Raw genomic sequence first — 24,742 nt, forward strand, 5'->3', positions numbered from 1 at the left:
AAGCAAGAAAATTCGAAAGACGGGGAGCGTCAGAAAAAAAAAGGCTCCACCAATAAATTCTGATTTGACCAAAATGCCCTCGTACCGGGCTATAAACCGGTTTACCGAACCATATCAAGAAACAGAAAACCAGATTGAAAACTTACCACAAAACCATGACAACATTTATTTCCTTTAACTATGTGATAAAAACGAATTTTGGATTCCCTGTGCTTTTTGGATATAAATTGGGTCCGGTTCATCCAATTAGAAGCGGGTTTAATTGGATGGTGGCAATTTGGTAATATTGCGCGGCACAAGAGATGTGGTCAAGGCTCTACTTATGTGGACCGATCCATTGACATCAAAGATTCAAAACATTTAACGGTAATATTTTTTTTTTGAAAAAAAAAAGAAATACGTAGAGACAGAGACAACGCAAGTACTAAGCAGCGCATATTTTTGTTTCTTATACGAAATTAAGAAATTTTGTATTTTCCATATTTTCGCTAAAATCCTAATCTATTTTTCGATTTTCCCTCTTTTGGGTACGTTTTTTTGGCAGCCTTTTTGGTTTCTGTTTAAGATTATACGTCCTCACAAAATGATTGATTATTCAAATATAGAAAAAAGGATATGGGCTCATTTGAATGCATTATCTTTGACAATATTTGTCATTTGGTCATTTTTTTTGTATGTTATAAGATTGGTTTTAGATGTGAATTGTATCTTGCCACGTATCCTGTTGGAGTTTTTTTTAATTAAATGAAAGGAGATATTTTTATATGTTATTCTCCACATTTATATTCTAAAACTTAAAAAATATTTATGACTTTTGGGAGTTTTACAATTGTTCAATCCTATAAATAGGAGGCTTTGTTTTCATTTTTAAGAACATCAAGAAAAACACAAAAGCTTTCTACAAAAGAAAGAAAATCATCTTTTTTCCTTTGTGATTCAAACCGAGCTTTGAGTTCGACAAGGCACCGGAGTTTGAAGTACCACTGTTCCGGTGAGGTACATCCGTCCTATCCTGGGAGGATATATTCCATTAACCGTAGGTACCGCGCGGGGAATAATTTCCTTAAGGAGACACGGTTCGCCGTGGGTTCGGATTTGGTTTTCCGGTTTTAAAACAAAAATCATATTGATATAATGATGTTGGTTTGAACATAACTTTCTATACCGTTATCGGAATTGCATGTTCTTGATATCGTTTCGTAGATATCAAAATTATCTTTCTAATGGTGTATAACATGGATGATTTGGTCGTATGTTCTGAAAGTTATTAAACTTGGACAGTCTTGGTATGAAATTGAAAGTTAACTATGCATGAATATGAGACATATAAAATAACACACCCAACAAGCTTAAGGAAATTATTGTGTATTGTGTTATTATATATTGTCTTGTTATTGGTGGAAAAACGAACTTTCGTCCCCGGGGAGACAAAGTAAAGTTTTTCAATTTCGGAAAAAAAAAAACCGATAAAATATTTAAGTGTTGACGGTGAAAAAGTTTTGCCAAGGAAAGAGGTTGGATAATTATGCGCTCTATATATAGAGTTGGCTCCCTCTTACCTGGAAACGATCTAAATAACACTTAAATAGTTTTATGGTTTCCTCATTGAGGTTTTGAGATTATTACCGCGTGGTTAAATAATCGAGTTCAGAAATTATTACCGTAAGGTTTTAAAATTATGATATTTTTAGTTGTAATACTAAAAAGTGGTATTCTGATTTTCAGAAAATGGCTGAAAATGTTGCTGCTATGCTTGTGGTTGTACCCACAGTGACTCCCCCTGCACCAGCACCTGCGGAAAAACCGGCAAAGTTTTTCGGTGTTGATTTCAAGAGGTGGCAGGCAAAGATGTTCTTTTATTTGACAACATTGTCATTGCAAAGATACATCAAGGAAGATGCTCCTAAACCGGCAGAGTCTGTACCGGAAAAGGAACGCTTCGTGGTGATTGAGGCTTGGAAGCACTCAGACTTCCTGTGTAAGAACTATATTTTGAGTGGTTTAGATGACTCATTATATAATGTCTTTTGTACTGTTGCTACTTCACGAGAGTTATGGGAGGCTCTCGAGAAGAAGTACAAAACTGAAGATGCCGGTATGAAGAAGTTCATAGCCGCCAAGTTTCTTGAATTCAAGATGGTTGACAATAAACCAGTCTCAACCCAAGTTCAAGAACTGCAAGTCATTGTTCAGAATCTTCTTGCTGAAGGTATGATGATCAATGAAGCTTTTCAAGTAGCTGCCTTCATCGAGAAGTTACCACCCTCGTGGACACGAGGGACTTCAAGAACTACTTGAAACACAAGCGAAAAGAGATATCGCTTGAAGACTTGATTGTCCGTCTGAGAATTGAAGAGGACAACAAGATGACCGAAATGAAAGCTCGCGGGACAAGCTCGGTCTTAGGAGCAAACGTCATTGAACATGCTGTTGGTAAGAAAAGAAAGAATTATGCTAACCAAAAGAATATCCCGAATAAATTTATTAAAAAATTTAAGGGTTCTTGCCACAACTGCGGTAAGCTTGGTCATCGAGCTGTGGATTGTCGTGGTCCAAAGACCAAGAAGAAAAACAATGTTAACATCATGGAGATTGCTTCCGGAGTGGAAGATATTGATTTGTGTGCCATGATCTCTGAAGTTAACTTGGTTGGAAATCCCAAGGAATGGTGGATGGATTCCGGTGCTACCCGCCATGTGTGTGCCAATAAGTGGATGTTCTCATCTTATGTTCCCGCAAAAGATGGAGAAACTGTATTCATGGGAAATTCCACAACTGCGAAGGTTGAAGGGACTGGAAAGGTTGCCCTCAAGATGACCTCCGGAAAGATAATGACTCTCACTAATGTTCTTCATGTACCGGAGATTCGGAAGAACTTAGTGTCGACATCACTTATGGTGAAACACGGATTCAAATGTGTTTTTGTTTCCGATAAGCTTGTAATAAGTAAGAATGACATGTATGTTGGAAAAGGTTACCTCACTGAGGGACTTTTCAAACTCAATGTAATGACCATGAATGGCAATAAGAATGATTCTTCCGCTTACTTACTCGAGTCGAATAATCTATGGCACACTAGATTGGGACACGTGAATTACAAGTCTTTGAGAAAAATGATCAATTTGGAATTGTTGCCCAAATTTGATTGTAAGCAATCAAAGTGTGAAGTTTGTGTTGAATCTAAGTTTACTAAACATTCTTTCAAATCAGTTAAGAGAAGTAGTGAACCTCTAGACTTAATTCATACAGATATTTGTGACATGAAATCATCACCATCTCGCGGTGGCAAGAAGTTTTTTATAACTTTTATTGATGATAGCACACGATATTGCTATGTTTATTTGCTTAATAGTAAAGATGAAGCTATTATTGCATTTAAACAATACAAAAATGAAGTTGAGACACAACTCAATAAAAGGATCAAAATGATCAGAAGTGATAGAGGCGGTGAATATGTATCTCCGTTTGAAGAAGTATGTTTGGAATTTGGCATTATTCACCAAACTACCGCCCCATACACTCCCCAATCCAATGGAATTGCGGAAAGGAAGAATCGAACATTGAAGGAGATGATGAATGCCTTATTGATAAGTTCCGGTTTACCGGAGAACATGTGGGGCGAAGCTATTTTAACAGCTACTCAAATACTCAACCGAGTTCCCCACAGTAAGACACAATCCATTCCATATGAGAAATGGAAAGGAAAAAAGTCTAACTTGAATTACTTCAAAGTGTGGGGGTGTCTAGCAAAGGTCCAGGTTCCTCTCCCAAAAAGGGTTAAAATAGGACCGAAAACGATAGATTGCGTTTTCATAGGTTATGCTACAAAAAGTAAAGCATACAGATTTTTGGTTCACAAATCTGAAATCCCCGATATTCAGAGGAATACGGTGATTGAGTCAGATAATGCTGAATTTTTTGAAGCGATCTTCCCGTACAAAAGAGAATTTGAATCAATTAATAAAGGAACCAAGCGAAATCGGGAAGTGAATACAGAGGATGCACAAAATGAGATAGAACCTAGACGTAGTACACGTCAAAGGATTGCTACCTCATTTGGTCCAGATTTTCTAACATTTATGTTGGAAAATGAGCCTCAAACGTATAAAGAAGCTGTGACTTCTCCAGAAGCTCAATACTGGAAAGAGGTTGTCAATAGTGAAATTGAATCCATACTGAGCAATCATACGTGGGAATTGGTTTATCTTCCTCCAGGGAACAAACCGTTAGGTTCCAAATGGATTTTTAAAAGAAAATTGAAAGATGATGGTACTATTGATAAGTACAAGGCGAGACTAGTTGTGAAAGGTTTTCGACAACGAGAAGGTCTTGACTATTTTGATACATATTCGCCAGTCTCGAGAATTACATCCATTCGGGTGTTAATTGCTTTGGCTGCCGTCTATGAATTGCAAATCCATCAAATGGACGTTAAAACCGCCTTCCTAAATGGAGATTTAGAGGAAGAAATCTATATGGAACAACCTGAAGGGTTTGTAGTTCCGGGAAAAGAAGGTAAGGTGTGTCGACTTGTTAAGTCTTTGTATGGACTTAAACAAGCACCAAAGCAATGGCATGCTAAGTTTGACAATATAATGTTGACAAACGGGTTTAAGATTAATGAGAGTGATAAATGTATCTACATTAAGAACACTCCTAATCGAATTGTCATTGTATGTCTATATGTGGATGATATGTTGATAATGAGTAATGACATTTCAACTATAAACGATACAAAGCGCATGCTATCCACAAGATTTGACATGAAAGATTTAGGAGTTGCTGATTTAATTCTTGGAATTAAAATCATTCAAACTCCTGAAGGTCTTGCGTTATCTCAATCTCATTACATTGAGAAAGTACTTGAGAAGTTTAAATACTTGGACTTCAAAGTTGCAAGAACTCCAATTGAAGCGAACCTTGCTCTAGCAAAGAACAAAGGTAACAGTGAGTTTCAATTGTACTATGCAAGAGTTCTAGGAAGCTTGATGTATATCGCAAACTGTACTCGACCAGATATTGCTTGTGCAATAAGTAAACTCAGTCGATATACAAGTAATCCAGATCCTAGTCATTGGATGGCAATGAAACGTGTTTTGGGGTATTTAAAACATACTCAAAATTACGTATTACATTACTCCAAATATCCAGTTGTGCTTGAAGGATATTGTGATGCAAATTGGATTACTGGGTCAAGTGAAACAAAATCCACGAGTGGATATGTCTTCACGATTGGAGGAGGAGCTGTGTCTTGGAAATCATCAAAACAGACATGTATCGCTCGCTCTACAATGGAAAGTGAATTCATAGCTTTGGATAAAGCTGGTGAAGAAGCTGAATGGCTTAGAAATTTCTTGGAAGATATTCCGTATTGGCCCAAACCATTGACACCTATATGCATACACTGCGATAATCTCGCTGCAATAGGAAGGGCAGGAAGTGTGATGTACAACGGAAAGTCTCGTCACATTAGACGTAGACATAATACCGTTAGACAACTAATCTCAAGTGGTATTATCACTGTTGACTACGTGAAGTCAAAGGATAATGTAGCTGATCCACTTACAAAAGGTCTTTGTAGAGATTTATTTGAAAAATCGTCCAAGGGAATGAGTTTATGGCCAAGGACAAGCTAGTACGGTGGTAACTCTACCTAGTAGACTAGAGATCCCAAGAACTAGGTTCAAAGAGAATACAAAGTCGTAACTAACGGTTCAACATTGTCAAATATAATCCAACTCATTCTCATGATGAGACAATGTTCTATGGAAAAGGGTAAATTATACGGCTTTAAGTTAGAAGACTTAAAAGCTAAGAAATTTTTAATGGTTCCTAAATTTGAAATGATCAAATAGTGTATCTTTAGAGATGACACGCTTAGGAAACCACCTATGTGAAAGTGAAGTGTGGGCCGCTTCAAGGAGAATAATGGTTGGCCAGTTCTCTACGCTTTCATGAAACCAGACAGGTGTTCATGGCTGAAACGAACACAAAAGTGAGAACCAAAGACGGTTAAGAATTAATTGTGTGGTTTAGATTGTCTTGGTATACATAAAAAACCGACGATTCAAAGATATCGCATCTACCGATTGGTGAGTATATCCGATTTAAATCCACTATGGAAAGTTCAAAGGGAAACCTACTTATCCAGATGCGATTAATTCTTCATAGTTGAATCACAAAGGTTGCATGGTTTTAAAGAGTTTTCTAAAATTCTCCATTCATGTGGGGGACTGTTGGAGTTTTTTTTAATTAAATGAAAGGAGATATTTTTATATGTTATTCTCCACATTTATATTCTAAAACTTAAAAAATATTTATGACTTTTGGGAGTTTTACAATTTTTCAATCCTATAAATAGGAGGCTTTGTTTTCATTTTTAAGAACATCAAGAAAAACACAAAAGCTTTCTACAAAAGAAAGAAAATCATCTTTTTTCCTTTGTGATTCAAACCGAGCTTTGAGTTCGACAAGGCACCGGAGTTTGAAGTACCACTGTTCCGGTGAGGTACGTCTGTCCTATCCTGGGAGGATATATTCCATTAACCGTAGGTACCGCGCGGGGAATAATTTCCTTAAGGAGACACGGTTCGCCGTGGGTTCGGATTTGGTTTTCCGGTTTTAAAACAAAAATCATATTGATATAATGATGTTGGTTTGAACATAACTTTCTATACCGTTATCGGAATTGCATGTTCTTGATATCGTTTCGTAGATATCAAAATTATCTTTCTAATGGTGTATAACATGGATGATTTGGTCGTATGTTCTGAAAGTTATTAAACTTGGACAGTCTTGATATGAAATTGAAAGTTAACTATGCATGAATATGAGACATATAAAATAACACACCCAACATATCCTAATTTATATTTTTTGCGACCGTATATATATAATTCGCGGTAAATAACATTAATTAACAAGGAAAACAATAACATAAAAATGAATATATATATAGATATAGATAGATATAGATATGGTGGTTTCTAAATGTGCGGGTAATGATGTAAGGTTCATAACATGCAACATGTTTCCCTCCCATGTCTTGCCTTATCCTTTGATATTCTTTCCTCGTCACTACTTTTATCATGCATGTGTTTCGTTGTATAATAATAATAATAATAATAATAATAATAAGAAGGAAGACACATTTTTATTTAACAAACTGGTTTCTTTTGGTTGCATGTTGAATTTTATAGCATTGATTGAACATACGAACTTCGTTTTTATTATAATATTTTAAGCAAATAGCTGTTATGTATTTGTAATTGTAATACATTTTAAGCAAATAGATTCAAGGACTAAATAACAGAAGCAATATAATTTATTACAGAGCAATAGATCGTGCAATGATTCCGCAAAGAAAGCCAAAATCTTTCAGACAATAAGCCATGAGAGATTGCAAAGCTTGGCGTTACAAGTAACAAACAGAAAGAAGTCATTGCAGAATACGATCAACGACTTACGTATTAGTCAGTTCGTAATGCTTTGATCCAGTCAATCTCCACTCGAAAATCTCCAGCGCCTGATTTGGATCCATCGACACCGGCTTCTGCGTTAACTGAGATAGACATGCCTAGAACACGACCGAGGTTCATCTCCATCTGCGCATCTATCACGTTCCCTCTCCATGTCGGCAAGTATCGAGCAAACGGTATCTGCAAAAAAACATTCTCATCCGGGTTATCGCCTACAAGAGATGTAGTTGATATGCCATAGAGCGGGGTTGCGGGGAGAAAGCCCGGAATCCGGGTATCCAACCCCTATATGAGATGAGATCAGGTGATGACGTGAAAGAAAAAATCGAAAAAATTGTCATTAAGTGCCATAATATGCCTTGACTACGAAAACTGTAGACTACTATTTTCATCTATAAAAAAGGATATTTTGATCCTATAAACGAAATCTAAGGAGGGTTTTCCCGACTTTTAAAAGCAAAGACAGGTTCAATTGTCTGCATGTTTGAATCGAGCATATGCCTGAAGAAGAACTCACCTTAGCAGTATACCAGTCATCCTTTGGGGTAATGACAAAAGCTTGCCATGAATTATCCTCTGGTTGTCCGGGTGAATTCACCCAGTTCTCGGTATAGATCTAAAATTAAAAAAAAAATCAGGTTAACCTCTCATCTCTGATCTGAATTAGAGGAAGGGGAAGCATAAGCATAAAACTCACAGTTGAAATATAACATCTTCCATCTCCTTTGAGCCTCAGGGCTACAGCATCGTAGCCGTCGAGATCAATGAATCCATCAAACTGCAGAATGAGGAAAGTGGTTATTCCACTCCAATGGAGAATACACATGCACATGCACACATATGCATAAGATTCTGAATACACCTCCTGTGACAGCTCTTTGCTATTTTTTTATGGTCATGGACTCATGGTAAAACTCAAATATTCAATTTAGTCTGAAGACATGAATTGAAAGACCTGACTCACCTAAATGCATTGTATAATAGAGAAACTGAAATGTCTAATCATATTACAAATCCCAGAAGTAAAATGCAAAAAAAAAACGTAGAATCTGGGTTCTAAATAATGATACTTGTGTATGTAAGAAAATAGAAAGCAATTTTAGTACCTGCTTAGAGCGCATTCCACAGAAACCACTTCGAGTGATTTTCCATTTAGAACCCTCACTAACGTCCAGGGAAAGGTTCCCCGAGAAAATTCCTAGACAAGTTATTGGGTGAAAAAGGTCACTAACTGGGTCAGTAGATAACAAGAAGCTTTAAGAAATATTAATTCAGGGCTAAAGCATCCTGGAAACCAGAAACTTGATAGTTTGATGGTTATGTAAGGATTTCATTACACAACTTAGCACCTATGTCAAAGAAATTGACGATTCAGGGAATAAAATACGTAGATTGCGGGAGAAAAGTGTCTCTAGTGACCCCAGTGATGAACACGTCAGCAGTCATATATCACAGAAGCAATTTTCGGCGTGAGGTTCCAGCGTGTGCTACTGATTATGCCTTGCTTAGGCAAACGTTAATCAAGATGTATCAGACAAAAGAGAAATGCAACAGAGATTAAAAAGTGACAGTCTCACTTCATTGCTACATACTAACCAGGGCAATTTGATCCATTTCTTCCATCTGCAATCTCCAATGAAGCAGAAGATAGTCCTGTAAAATAATTTCAAACAAATAAAAAGCAGATCATATGTATCAAATTCTATGCAGTGCAATTCTATGTGTGCAACCAGAAATCTTATTTTGTTCTGCTAGTTTTTCATACGAATGACGGAGACATGACAATGAAAGATAAATATAACAATGATCACTACTAGTTTTTCATATGAATGACAGGAGACATGACAATGAAAGATAAATATGATAATGACCAATCAATCAGATACTTTCAAGTTTCAACTGAGCAGATGCCTGAACATGTGAGCTTAAGTACCTCCATACTCGGAATCAGAATACAGGTGCCACTTCCTCAGGTCTTCTTTCGAACTGAACTTGAAGATATGCTTCTCTGCAGGAGGTAACCATTCTTCAGTGTTCCACGTAAAGGCTGCAGTTTGTGCAATGAGAAAAACAAGTAAATATTATTAGCTTACTGGAAACTTCCGCTAAAATTAACAGAAGGAAAAACAAATATAAATCTCCATCTTTCGAGAGTTATATGAAGTGCTGGAATATAAACCCACTAGCCGGAAATCATCCGTTCTTAGATTTGAAACTGCAAAAAATAAGCACATATCATCCGTCGTTTTGTAGCAGCCTAAGTATATACTCAACAAAAAGAAACACATCCCCATGAGCTCATGTGCAATGAAATCAGTAAATCGCAGCAAGTGTAATGCATTGTAATTCATCGAAAGATGGAAGAGAAAATACCCTTCTTTGTCGCATTCACTGAGGCTTGCAGCAGTGATCGAAACCGTGACATGCCTCTGAAGCTCCTCAATCGATGGGATCAGCCCTCAAAACTTTACTGTTTTCCCCGATGGAAATGCGGAGTTTCAATGTTGATTCTATAAACTGCTAGCAATTAAGAAGTAAACGTCAAGCTCCAACCTTTTTTACGACTAGAATTACACCCACAAACCAGACGCAAATAGATCACAATCCAACAATATCAAGGAACAAAAAAGGTTACTCTTTTTGCATATCAAATCAAATCAGCCTCACCCTCATAACAAGAATAAATGTTCTGCTATCCATCAAAACGGATAAGAAGTTTACAATGGAGACGGTAACTCCGGTAGCATTAAGGCCTCAATTCGGAGCCCTTTCCTCCCAAAAATCATATTTTTTAGAGAAGATGCCATTCTGTAGTAGATCGGATATTGAGCAGGAAGTCACATTACTCCCGATTCGACTACAATCTACTGGGGCATTTCGACAAACACTCAAAATGCATAAATCGAGAAGTTACAGAACCGATGATCCCAAGCGCCCAACAACAAAAAGAAACAGAAACATATGCCTGAGAAATCTCCAGGGCTAGACCACAGGTACCCACTAATTAAAAACTTTGAAAAATCTAAAGCAGCAGTCTCTGCTTCAAAGATCGCAGAAAAGCATAAAGAAATCTGATAGTTGCGACAAACTAAAAAAACTCGCAAGATTCAAAGCATTTTCTTTCTGGGCATCCACCATCCATTCGGGGGTTACAAATCGAAGCATATTAGGAACTCACGTACCGCCGTCGCCGTTGGTCCCCGATTTAGAGGTAGCCCAACTCGAAGCCCGACGTGGAAGAAGCACATCGATCTTTACTCAACGAAACGTTGTCGTTTTAAAAAGCCCATTTCTCGTATTGAGCCATGTTTAAGGCCCATATGACCATTTCGGGCCGAAAATTACAACTATAATATTCATTGTTTATCGTCTAATATATAATGGATTTTTAATTTAATTTTTTATTTTGAGTAATTTTTTAAATAAATACTTATTGAATGATTTTATAAAATAAAATCCACTAAACAGAAATTTTATTTTTCGAACAATCACAATCTAAATCCTTCACTGTCGCCGTTGCAATATATGTAAGGATTCCAAATTTGTGTGGACGAGTCTTTTTGTTTATTGAATGGTAATATGAATGAATCTTTTTTAGCCTGTAATTACATAAAGAGTAATAAATTTCTCAATTATTAATTACAAAATATTTTCCGCTTGTGTATAAAAAATATAGATTGATATCAATATATACATACACACACGTATGTTCATAGAACACGTATTCACATACATGCAAATACAGGCATGCATTAATGTATGTACGCGCACAATACACATATGGTGATAATCATGATCATCACTTTAACTAATTGTTTAATCGGAACTAATCATTATAATCAACAACAAATACTAATTAATGAATAATGCCAACCAATATATATATATATATATATATATATATATATATATATGTCAACCCTTTTGTTAGTCTACGTACACGTTTGGTAGATAAATACAATAATATACTAACCAATTATTTTTTTTTTTGATAACCAAGATAGTTTCCCGAGTTTTCGGTCCGACTACATCTACCCTAGATCAGAGACCAGTTTTTGTATATGGACCATTGTGGTCCAAAAATTACATCATTTTTCACCGGTGGAATCGAACCCAGCACCGAACATTTTTATAATAATAGCCATTGCAATTTAGTATCAGTTATAATATTCACCATATATATATATATATATATATAGCAACAGATATATTCAGGAAATAAAAAACAGAAGTGGTTATAAGTTCCATGAAATTTGGTGAAGGACACGGCTGTCTTCTCAATGATAGGAGTGTCGGAGGCAAGAGAAGATTGTACCTAATTAAGCTTAACGTGGAAACTTCACATCATAAATAATTATATCTATCAAGTACTAATTATAACATCGTACGATGTGTAATATAACACTGTTTCTAATTACATTCTGTGACAATTATTTCCTTTATTTCAATTTTTTGCATGCTTGGAATATGAAAGCCTATTTGTATATCAATTGAAACTTTATCCCACTTTTTCTAAATTTTAGTTAAGATTTTAAAATTTTGATTTTTTAACATTACCCTCGTCGTCTAATTTTCTTTTTTTTCTTCGGCCCAATAGAGTTTTTGGATTGTTGCCATTTATATTCTTTGATATCTATATTATCGTTTGTATATATTCATATATCCAATATATAGAATAACATACGAATAAAAAAATATTAATGTAAAAAACATATAAGAGAGTAGGACCATAAAATTGGGACCAACCCACCTGCGCGTGAGAGCGACTATTTTTCTTTAATTCAAGAATCGACACAAAAATTATTATATCTTTCTCTTTATGATACGTATTTTTTCTATTTAACAAAAAATTGTAAAAAGGGATAAAGCATCATCATTATTAATTAGAAAAGAGGAAGTATGTATATATACACATATATAAATTATATACGTGTATAAGAAAAGAGGAGGCAAATAACCAATTTATTAAAATGGACCGACTCATCAATTTCAAGAACTTCAAACGTCATCGGAGGCTCCGATTATGTAATCGAAAGTGGCAATTCAAATAGACATAACAAAATCGACCCCAAAAAAAGATAACGTGCCATAAATAGAAAACAAATGGACCAAAAACAAAATTCGGTATATATATATATATATATATGAAATGTGATGCATTGAGTCACCAATATCATTAACTAGATTGACAATAAGATATAAAAAAAACATCGGTCCATATATATAAAAAAAATTGGATGAACATACAAAGATTATAAAATAACTCTCTTTTTTTTTCTTTAAACAATTCAAACCGTGAGAAATCCTTTCCACATTGATCCTCTTTTTTCTCAGAGTTCAAATCTCGAGATTGCTCGAAAAAAACAGCAAATTAATGACACGTTTTGAGATCGCGTGTAACGATCGAATACAATATCAAATCCTCAAAGAGGGTTATTATATGAATTAAACGTATAGTAATACGGTTAATAAGTGTAGAACTCAGCCAATTCTTCCATGGATCCTCCTCCGAATCCATCATGACCATCTCCATGGGAGCAGTTGATGTTCTTGAGCATCCAAAGCAAGTGCTCGAACAGGACAACTTCACAGGCGACAACGATCTCTCGATCGTGCTCGGCGAATCTTGAAGACCGATCCACGAGTTCTTGGAAGAGTGGGTGTCCGATGATGTCGGAGCTCAACGCGTACGGTCTCCGACACTTCCCTACGTAAACCACGTGGAGATTATCGCCGCCGTTTCCCTTCGGGAGCTCCACGCCGGAGGAGTCGCCGGAAACGGTGGCAGAGGCGGAGGCGGAGTGGTGGGTCTTTGTGAACGACGGCCATCTCTTCATTGCCGACTTGAGCTTCGTCAACTTCCCGACTTTGGCCATTGGTGGATGATTGAACAGAAGGGTTTCTTTAAAAGGATTGCAGTTTTTTGTGTATGTGTGTATATATCGGTAGGGTTTGATGAAGAAGAACTGTCTGAGGAAGAGAAATCTGAGACGTTATGGGGACGTATGAACAAGGAAGGTTCATTTATATATACGACTATGAGCAGAGAGAGTACGTTAAGGAGGCATGGCCCACGGATTGATGTAGAACAGCTAAGAGAGATAAGGACAGAATCGGCGAAAACCACTGTCTACTTGCTCATTGTTTTCCATATAATTACACGTATATATATGTATACGTATGCATATATATAGATAACCATATATGCTTGTGTGGTGTATGTATTTGTGTAGGCAGCGTGTTGTGTGTTTGTTGTCTAATGATGGGACATTGGGTTTATGTTTAGAGATAACGATGATATCTTGTCGTGAATGTGGTTATATTATATATAATAATACAACACATATCATAGCGATGTTTAGCGATTCGATGATGAAACTCGACGTTAGGTGGGGTTCTCTTACATACATACATACATACATACATATATATATATATATGAACAATTCTCAAACTATTTGAAGCGTCCAAACATAATATTTTTTTATATGACAAAATTTAAAATTTCGCAATCCAATGGTGTGTTTTACATTGACTAATTAGTATAAGAACCTTTTTAAATTTTTTGAAAATGGAACATTTTATAAGATTTAATCGAAGTCTTTTAACTTGGCCTTTTGGAGCTCATGGATCACGGTGTTTATAAGTAAATATTATCTCTTTCGCTGTTATTTATTATATATAAAATATATAAAAAAACTCAATATATATATATATATATTAAATAATCGAAGGGGATAACATGTTGTAAGCCACTTGTACATATCATGCGTTTCCGTAACTGTTCATATGATTACATGCATGATTTTCGTTTATTTTGATTAAATTATCGTAAGTATATATAAAGATTTCGGATTATCAAAAAAAAAAAAAAGATTTCGAAAGGTATTCAACACGGAACAAACTTTATCGTCCAACATGCAAAATGCTGTGGTTTGCCGTCGAATATATGTTTTATTCACTGCATTTTTTTTGTAATAATTTCATAACAAATACCTTTCGAAATCTAACCGTAGAGAACAATATTCATCTGGATTTTCTCGATTTTTTAGGAAATGTAATTGGGGTAAAAGTTCGATAAACTTCTTGATTGTAAAAAAATAAAAATGATTAAGATTACAAAATTATTGTTTTTCTTCGTACCCTCTTATAATAGAGATTTTTTTAATCATAAATGGACCGTTTCTATCCACTTGAACTATAATCCATTGAGATACATTTCATTAATAACTATAACATAACAATTAGGGATTTTATTATTATATTCAGATTCAGGAACTAATTCGATTCCCCGAATTTTCTAGAAATATTTGGTGATTGTTGATTATACTCAAAATCTAAGCTAGAAAGCGTGCGATACGGAATCTTTTGAGTTAGATATGAAGTAAGCACGTCTTAATCATATCAGTTAATCAAGTTGGTACAATTAAGTGCGTTGCTAATTAAGCCTTAATCCCACCTAATTACCATCAATTAACATCGATTTGCACGCCTGCAATCAAAGATACTAGATAATTATAAAAAAAATTCTACTACTGTAATTATTATTATTTTTACGTGGTTATTGCACCGACTATATTTTTAAATCTGTATCTAGAAACATCTTATGCTCAATTAAAAAAATGAAACCTGTAAAACTAATCTACTAGATCACAAAGAATATGCATCTGTGATGTCTAAAAATAATGTTATATTTATTATAAAGCATTATGTTTATAGCTCCAAAACTCCCTTTAGTGTCTCACATCATCCAAGTTCAGCATATTTTTTTAACTAAATATTCTTATAATTTAATTAAATAAATTATCCATATACAAAAATGTTATAGCAATAGTTTGTTTATATATATAAAAAAAAGGGTAAAACCCCTAAAAAAACCTCTAACTTGCAAAAATATATACAAATAAACATTCAACTTGAAAAACTGTCATTCAATCCCCGAATTTGTGTAGGCAGCGTGTTGTGTGTTTGTTGTCTAATGATGGGACATTGGGTTTATGTTTAGAGATAACGATGATATCTTGTCGTGAATGTGGTTATATTATATATAATAATACAACACATATCATAGCGATGTTTAGCGATTCGATGATGAAACTCGACGTTAGGTGGGGTTCTCTCTTACACACACACACATATATATATATATATATATATATGAACAATTCTCAAACTATTTGAAGCGTCCAAACATAATATTTTTTTATATGACAAAATTTAAAATTTCGCAATCCAATGGTGTGTTTTACATTGACTAATTAGTATAAGAACCTTTTTAAATTTTTTGAAAATGGAACATTTTATAAGATTTAATCGAAGTCTTTTAACTTGGCCTTTTGGAGCTCATGGATCACGGTGTTTATAAGTAAATATTATCTCTTTCGCTGTTATTTATTATATATAAAATATATAAAAAAACTCAATATATATATATATATATTAAATAATCGAAGGGGATAACATGTTGTAAGCCACTTGTACATATCATGCGTTTCCGTAACTGTTCATATGATTACATGCATGATTTTCGTTTATTTTGATTAAATTATCGTAAGTATATATAAAGATTTCGGATTATCAAAAAAAAAAAAAAGATTTCGAAAGGTATTCAACACGGAACAAACTTTATCGTCCAACATGCAAAATGCTGTGGTTTGCCGTCGAATATATGTTTTATTCACTGCATTTTTTTTGTAATAATTTCATAACAAATACCTTTCGAAATCTAACCGTAGAGAACAATATTCATCTGGATTTTCTCGATTTTTTAGGAAATGTAATTGGGGTAAAAGTTCGATAAACTTCTTGATTGTAAAAAAATAAAAATGATTAAGATTACAAAATTATTGTTTTTCTTCGTACCCTCTTATAATAGAGATTTTTTTAATCATAAATGGACCGTTTCTATCCACTTGAACTATAATCCATTGAGATACATTTCATTAATAACTATAACATAACAATTAGGGATTTTATTATTATATTCAGATTCAGGAACTAATTCGATTCCCCGAATTTTCTAGAAATATTTGGTGATTGTTGATTATACTCAAAATCTAAGCTAGAAAGCGTGCGATACGGAATCTTTTGAGTTAGATATGAAGTAAGCACGTCTTAATCATATCAGTTAATCAAGTTGGTACAATTAAGTGCGTTGCTAATTAAGCCTTAATCCCACCTAATTACCATCAATTAACATCGATTTGCACGCCTGCAATCAAAGATACTAGATAATTATAAAATATATATATACATGTATATATGTATATGTATTTATATATGTTTGTATGTATATATATGTATTTTTTATTTTTTTATTTTTATTTTATTTTCGATTTTAATTTTTTTTTATTTTTTTTTAATTTTTTAATTTTTTAATTTTTTTAATTTTTTTTAATTTTTTTAATTTTTTTAATTTTTTTAATTTTTTTAATTTTTTTAATTTTTTTAATTTTTTTAATTTTTTTAATTTTTTTAATTTTTTTAATTTTTTTAATTTTTTTAATTTTTTAATTTTTTTTTGAAAATCTGACGACGTGCTGACGTGACAAAATTTTCCAATGGCCTTCCACGCCAACCGCCACGTGGCCTTCTACGTCATCAATTAACGGACATTTTAACATCGTTTCGGATTGAGTAGTAACTTGCAGTAATATTGGGTAATTTGTGTATAGATTTGGGACATCTGATAATATAGTGTAGGTTTTTGTCAAATTAAAAATTCGTGTAAGAAAATGTCACATTTTACTAAATTGGTGTAGAAAAATGTCATTTTCCCAAAAAAAAAACTTTAGGCTTCGCTTCGATATATAATGTCTATTATATATCACGTCTTATAACATTATGTAATATATATATACCGAAATTTTCGAACAATAATTTTATTGGACCATCTTGTCTTATTTTCTTTTATAACAAGGAGATTTACTATCTTCAAATAATACAGTAAAATCCTCAAATTATCATTTCCAAATATAACAATACCGTCTTTTTAAAACAAATGATGAAAATGATCTAAGTTTGGATGACATGGTGGTAAGAGAACATGCAAAATATATTTAGTTTTGTACTTTTATCCTGAGTTTAAATCTAAGCGTAGAGAACAATATTCATCTGGATTTTCTCGATTTTTTAGGAAATGTAATTGGGGTAAAAGTTCGATAAACTTCTTGATTGTAAAAAAATAAAAATGATTAAGATTACAAAATTATTGTTTTTCTTCGTACCCTCTTATAATAGAGATTTTTTTAATCATAAATGGACCGTTTCTATCCACTTGAACTATAATCCATTGAGATACATTTCATTAATAACTATAACATAACAATTAGGGATTTTATTATTATATTCAGATTCAGGAACTAATTCGATTCCCCGAATTTTCTAGAAATATTTGGTGATTGTTGATTATACTCAAAATCTAAGCTAGAAAGCGTGCGATACGGAATCTTTTGAGTTAGATATGAAGTAAGCACGTCTTAATCATATCAGTTAATCAAGTTGGTACAATTAAGTGCGTTGCTAATTAAGCCTTAATCCCACCTAATTACCATCAATTAACATCGATTTGCACGCCTGCAATCAAAGATACTAGATAATTATAAAAAAAATTCTACTACTGTAATTATTATTATTTTTACGTGGTTATTGCACCGACTATATTTTTAAATCTGTATCTAGAAACATCTTATGCTCAATTAAAAAAATGAAACCTGTAAAACTAATCTACTAGATCACAAAGAATATGCATCTGTGATGTCTAAAAATAATGTTATATTTATTATAAAGCATTATGTTTATAGCTCCAAAACTCCCTTTAGTGTCTCACATCATCCAAGTTCAGCATATTTTTTTAACTAAATATTCTTATAATTTAATTAAATAAATTATCCATATACAAAAATGTTATAGCAATAGTTTGTTTATATATATAAAAAAAAGGGTAAAACCCCTAAAAAAACCTCTAACTTGCAAAAATATATACAAATAAACATTCAACTTGAAAAACTGTCATTCAATCCCCGAATTTGTGTAGGCAGCGTGTTGTGTGTTTGTTGTCTAATGATGGGACATTGGGTTTATGTTTAGAGATAACGATGATATCTTGTCGTGAATGTGGTTATATTATATATAATAATACAACACATATCATAGCGATGTTTAGCGATTCGATGATGAAACTCGACGTTAGGTGGGGTTCTCTCTTACACACACACACATATATATATATATATATATATATGAACAATTCTCAAACTATTTGAAGCGTCCAAACATAATATTTTTTTATATGACAAAATTTAAAATTTCGCAATCCAATGGTGTGTTTTACATTGACTAATTAGTATAAGAACCTTTTTAAATTTTTTGAAAATGGAACATTTTATAAGATTTAATCGAAGTCTTTTAACTTGGCCTTTTGGAGCTCATGGATCACGGTGTTTATAAGTAAATATTATCTCTTTCGCTGTTATTTATTATATATAAAATATATAAAAAAACTCAATATATATATATATATATTAAATAATCGAAGGGGATAACATGTTGTAAGCCACTTGTACATATCATGCGTTTCCGTAACTGTTCATATGATTACATGCATGATTTTCGTTTATTTTGATTAAATTATCGTAAGTATATATAAAGATTTCGGATTATCAAAAAAAAAAAAAAGATTTCGAAAGGTATTCAACACGGAACAAACTTTATCGTCCAACATGCAAAATGCTGTGGTTTGCCGTCGAATATATGTTTTATTCACTGCATTTTTTTTATAATAATTTCATAACAAATAACCAACTAAAAGCCGGTCCATCTTTTTAATTCAAAATTTCCCTACCATGAATAATTACAAAAAAAAACTAATTATATTTAATTGAATTCATTATACCCTCAAACTTCCGTGGCGAAACGTCAGAAGACCCTACGCTGTCTTTTTCGAACTACAAATTGTGGAAGGTAAGCTAATCATTTAAGGTGATATAAAAAAAAAAATTGCATGTCCAAAAAAATATCTATGATAATTCATTTACTTTTGTTTATTATATAGTTTTTTGTATGAAATTGTTTATTATATAGTTTTATGGCAACAAACATTCAAACTATAAAATATTATCCCCCTCCTTATATCTAAAACATTATTATATATATGTATGCGCCCGACCTAAACATTCGATCGAACGGAAAATATGTAATGCAGAAATACATAAGCATACACCCTTCGTGCGTATGTAATATTCTCATAATGTATTGTGTATAAATACACACGCGCGCGCACACATTCGTATTTTTTTATTGTCTGGGTTTAAAATCATATATGTATATATATGTTGTTAGATGAATTAATGATTTGTGTTACTAATATCAAATCGATTAAAAAAATATTGTAAGATATAGAGTCCAATAAACGAATGTTTCACATTAGTGTAAAATACACATATATATATATATATATATGATGTGCCAACTTTATTTTGGCTTGTCAAATCCAAAATAAATAGAATTTATTTTATTTCCGCATTTGGACAGCTTTCTTTGGCGGATATGCAAATGCCAAAAACAGCATATAATCCAAAACGTCTTTCAGAAAAAATAAAATTATTTATCAACTAATAAATTGGTTGCAGGGGGAGCTAATTGTTTTGGTGTACAATAGGGTAGGACCCGTTTTTTTTTTTAAAAAAAAAGGAAAACAAAAAAGAAAAAAAAAAGAGAAAAAATCGATTATTTCAGATTTTGGACTCATCCGTTAACAAAATCGTTTATTTCACATGCAGATTTTATTAATTTTTATTTAATTTTGGTTCGTGTTTCATTCAAATTCAATTTTTAAAATATGTAAATTATTTTAATTTATTTGATTTAAGAACATATAAAAAATGTCAATCAAATCTATTCACCAATAAATTCGATTCCATAACGCATCGTAAGTGCGTTACAACTGTGTCCTAATCGGCTGTGTTCGTCTTCACATGCAATCTTCCATGCATCTTTTACATCATATATATCATTTTTGAAAAATAAATAAAAGTGTAACCCTTCTTTTATTTTGTCGTTATATATATATTATTTACATTTACGCATGTACTTCATTAATTTATGATTATTCTCACATTCAAAAAACAATAAAAACAAGGATTTTTTACACGAATTTTTAATTTGACAAAAACCTACACTATATTATCAAATATCCCAAATCTATACATGAATTACCCAATTTTACTGCAATTTACTACACAATCCGAAACGATATTAAAATGTCCGTTAATTGATGACGTGGAAGGCCACGTGGCGACTGACGTGGAAGGTCATATGAAAAATTTGGCCACGTCAGATTTTCAAAAAAAAATTAAAAAATTAAAAAACATAAAAAAGTAAAAAAATACATATATACATATACATACATACAAATATATTTATATATACACAAATACATATATATAAATACATATACATATATACATGTATATATATATATATAAACATATACAATGCATATATATATATATGTATGCATATAAAATAAAAAAAATAGATATATACATACATCTATATATATATGCATATATATTCATATCTATATACAAATACAAATATAAATACATATATTTTTATGTATAAATATATCTATATATACATACAAAATAACAAATATACACATATATATACATATATCTATACAAATATATATACATACATATATTTGTGTATATATAAATATATTTGTATGTACATATATGTATATATATGTATTTTTTATTTTTTTATGTATATATAAATATATACTTGTATATCAAATTAAAAATATATGTATATATAAATATATTTGTATGTATGTATATATATATTTGTATAGATGCATGTATATATATATGTGTATATTTTTTATTTTGTATGTATATATAGATATATTAATACATATGAGTATATTTGTTTATATTTGTATTTGTATATAGATATGAATATATATGCATATACACGTATAGATATATGTATGTACATGTATTTTTTTATATTTTATATGTATACATATATATATATGTATGTATGCATATATATGTATATATACAATATATATATATATGTATTGTATATGTTTATATATATACATGTATATATGTATATGTATTTATATATGTTTGTATGTATATATATGTATTTTTTATTTTTTTATTTTTATTTTATTTTCGATTTTAATTTTTTTTTATTTTTTTTTAATTTTTTAATTTTTTAATTTTTTTAATTTTTTTTAATTTTTTTAATTTTTTTAATTTTTTTAATTTTTTTATTTTTTTTAATTTTTTTAATTTTTTTAATTTTTTTAATTTTTTTAATTTTTTTAATTTTTTTAATTTTTTAATTTTTTTTTGAAAATCTGACGACGTGCTGACGTGACAAAATTTTCCAATGGCCTTCCACGCCAACCGCCACGTGGCCTTCTACGTCATCAATTAACGGACATTTTAACATCGTTTCGGATTGAGTAGTAACTTGCAGTAATATTGGGTAATTTGTGTATAGATTTGGGACATCTGATAATATAGTGTAGGTTTTTGTCAAATTAAAAATTCGTGTAAGAAAATGTCACATTTTACTAAATTGGTGTAGAAAAATGTCATTTTCCCAAAAAAAAAACTTTAGGCTTCGCTTCGATATATAATGTCTATTATATATCACGTCTTATAACATTATGTAATATATATATACCGAAATTTTCGAACAATAATTTTATTGGACCATCTTGTCTTATTTTCTTTTATAACAAGGAGATTTACTATCTTCAAATAATACAGTAAAATCCTCAAATTATCATTTCCAAATATAACAATACCGTCTTTTTAAAACAAATGATGAAAATGATCTAAGTTTGGATGACATGGTGGTAAGAGAACATGCAAAATATATTTAGTTTTGTACTTTTATCCTGAGTTTAAATCTAAGCGTAGAGAACAATATTCATCTGGATTTTCTCGATTTTTTAGGAAATGTAATTGGGGTAAAAGTTCGATAAACTTCTTGATTGTAAAAAAATAAAAATGATTAAGATTACAAAATTATTGTTTTTCTTCGTACCCTCTTATAATAGAGATTTTTTTAATCATAAATGGACCGTTTCTATCCACTTGAACTATAATCCATTGAGATACATTTCATTAATAACTATAACATAACAATTAGGGATTTTATTATTATATTCAGATTCAGGAACTAATTCGATTCCCCGAATTTTCTAGAAATATTTGGTGATTGTTGATTATACTCAAAATCTAAGCTAGAAAGCGTGCGATACGGAATCTTTTGAGTTAGATATGAAGTAAGCACGTCTTAATCATATCAGTTAATCAAGTTGGTACAATTAAGTGCGTTGCTAATTAAGCCTTAATCCCACCTAATTACCATCAATTAACATCGATTTGCACGCCTGCAATCAAAGATACTAGATAATTATAAAAAAAATTCTACTACTGTAATTATTATTATTTTTACGTGGTTATTGCACCGACTATATTTTTAAATCTGTATCTAGAAACATCTTATGCTCAATTAAAAAAATGAAACCTGTAAAACTAATCTACTAGATCACAAAGAATATGCATCTGTGATGTCTAAAAATAATGTTATATTTATTATAAAGCATTATGTTTATAGCTCCAAAACTCCCTTTAGTGTCTCACATCATCCAAGTTCAGCATATTTTTTTAACTAAATATTCTTATAATTTAATTAAATAAATTATCCATATACAAAAATGTTATAGCAATAGTTTGTTTATATATATAAAAAAAAGGGTAAAACCCCTAAAAAAACCTCTAACTTGCAAAAATATATACAAATAAACATTCAACTTGAAAAACTGTCATTCAATCCCCGAATTTGTGTAGGCAGCGTGTTGTGTGTTTGTTGTCTAATGATGGGACATTGGGTTTATGTTTAGAGATAACGATGATATCTTGTCGTGAATGTGGTTATATTATATATAATAATACAACACATATCATAGCGATGTTTAGCGATTCGATGATGAAACTCGACGTTAGGTGGGGTTCTCTCTTACACACACACACATATATATATATATATATATATATGAACAATTCTCAAACTATTTGAAGCGTCCAAACATAATATTTTTTTATATGACAAAATTTAAAATTTCGCAATCCAATGGTGTGTTTTACATTGACTAATTAGTATAAGAACCTTTTTAAATTTTTTGAAAATGGAACATTTTATAAGATTTAATCGAAGTCTTTTAACTTGGCCTTTTGGAGCTCATGGATCACGGTGTTTATAAGTAAATATTATCTCTTTCGCTGTTATTTATTATATATAAAATATATAAAAAAACTCAATATATATATATATATATTAAATAATCGAAGGGGATAACATGTTGTAAGCCACTTGTACATATCATGCGTTTCCGTAACTGTTCATATGATTACATGCATGATTTTCGTTTATTTTGATTAAATTATCGTAAGTATATATAAAGATTTCGGATTATCAAAAAAAAAAAAAAGATTTCGAAAGGTATTCAACACGGAACAAACTTTATCGTCCAACATGCAAAATGCTGTGGTTTGCCGTCGAATATATGTTTTATTCACTGCATTTTTTTTGTAATAATTTCATAACAAATACCTTTCGAAATCTAACCGTAGAGAACAATATTCATCTGGATTTTCTCGATTTTTTAGGAAATGTAATTGGGGTAAAAGTTCGATAAACTTCTTGATTGTAAAAAAATAAAAATGATTAAGATTACAAAATTATTGTTTTTCTTCGTACCCTCTTATAATAGAGATTTTTTTAATCATAAATGGACCGTTTCTATCCACTTGAACTATAATCCATTGAGATACATTTCATTAATAACTATAACATAACAATTAGGGATTTTATTATTATATTCAGATTCAGGAACTAATTCGATTCCCCGAATTTTCTAGAAATATTTGGTGATTGTTGATTATACTCAAAATCTAAGCTAGAAAGCGTGCGATACGGAATCTTTTGAGTTAGATATGAAGTAAGCACGTCTTAATCATATCAGTTAATCAAGTTGGTACAATTAAGTGCGTTGCTAATTAAGCCTTAATCCCACCTAATTACCATCAATTAACATCGATTTGCACGCCTGCAATCAAAGATACTAGATAATTATAAAAAAAATTCTACTACTGTAATTATTATTATTTTTACGTGGTTATTGCACCGACTATATTTTTAAATCTGTATCTAGAAACATCTTATGCTCA

The 24,742-nt window shown here is 31.6% G+C and overlaps 2 protein-coding genes across 4 annotated transcripts; both read right to left on the reverse strand.

Moving 5' to 3' along the window:
• Positions 1 to 7,289: 7,289 nt before the first annotated feature.
• Positions 7,290 to 10,716, reverse strand: LOC104812266 (probable complex I intermediate-associated protein 30). Of its 3 annotated transcripts, none has more exons than XM_010539342.1 (8): positions 10,661 to 10,716; positions 9,852 to 9,995; positions 9,412 to 9,525; positions 9,075 to 9,131; positions 8,585 to 8,676; positions 8,176 to 8,256; positions 7,996 to 8,094; positions 7,290 to 7,658 (listed from the first exon to the last, which is right to left on the reverse strand). In XM_010539342.1, exons 2-8 carry the CDS (start codon positions 9,901 to 9,903, stop codon positions 7,470 to 7,472), a joined length of 684 nt encoding a protein of 227 aa, XP_010537644.1. In that variant the 5' UTR covers positions 9,904 to 9,995; positions 10,661 to 10,716; the 3' UTR covers positions 7,290 to 7,469. The 3 variants fall into 3 exon arrangements, with proteins under 3 accessions (XP_010537644.1, XP_010537645.1, XP_010537643.1); XM_010539343.2 differs by lacking the exon at positions 10,661 to 10,716 and adding an exon at positions 10,200 to 10,633; XM_010539341.2 differs by lacking the exon at positions 10,661 to 10,716 and adding an exon at positions 10,146 to 10,633.
• A 1,982-nt stretch (positions 10,717 to 12,698) lies between these two features.
• LOC104812268 lies at positions 12,699 to 13,493 on the reverse strand. Its single transcript, XM_010539344.2, has one exon. The coding sequence runs from the start codon at positions 13,352 to 13,354 to the stop codon at positions 12,944 to 12,946; it is 411 nt and encodes a 136-aa protein (XP_010537646.1). The 5' UTR covers positions 13,355 to 13,493; the 3' UTR covers positions 12,699 to 12,943.
• Positions 13,494 to 24,742: the final 11,249 nt, after the last annotated feature.

The sequence above is a fragment of the Tarenaya hassleriana genome, unplaced genomic scaffold (genome assembly GCF_000463585.1).
Source record: "Tarenaya hassleriana unplaced genomic scaffold, ASM46358v1 Cleome2, whole genome shotgun sequence".
NCBI lineage: Eukaryota > Viridiplantae > Streptophyta > Magnoliopsida > Brassicales > Cleomaceae > Tarenaya > Tarenaya hassleriana.

What these genes read in the sequence shown, in the direction of transcription:
- LOC104812266 (XM_010539342.1), bottom strand. Translation starts at nt 9,903, where the DNA reads ATGTCACGGTTTCGATCACTGCTGCAAGCCTCAGTGAATGCGACAAAG. An exon ending in AGTGAATGCGACAAAGAAGG is followed by an intron (nt 9,526 to 9,851) that starts GTATTTTCTCTT and finishes CACAAACTGCAG; the next exon opens with CCTTTACGTGGAACACTGAA. An exon ending in ATGACTGGTATACTGCTAAG is followed by an intron (nt 7,659 to 7,995) that starts GTGAGTTCTTCT and finishes GTTTTTTTGCAG; the next exon opens with ATACCGTTTGCTCGATACTT.
- LOC104812268 (XM_010539344.2), bottom strand. Translation starts at nt 13,354, where the DNA reads ATGGCCAAAGTCGGGAAGTTGACGAAGCTCAAGTCGGCAATGAAGAGA.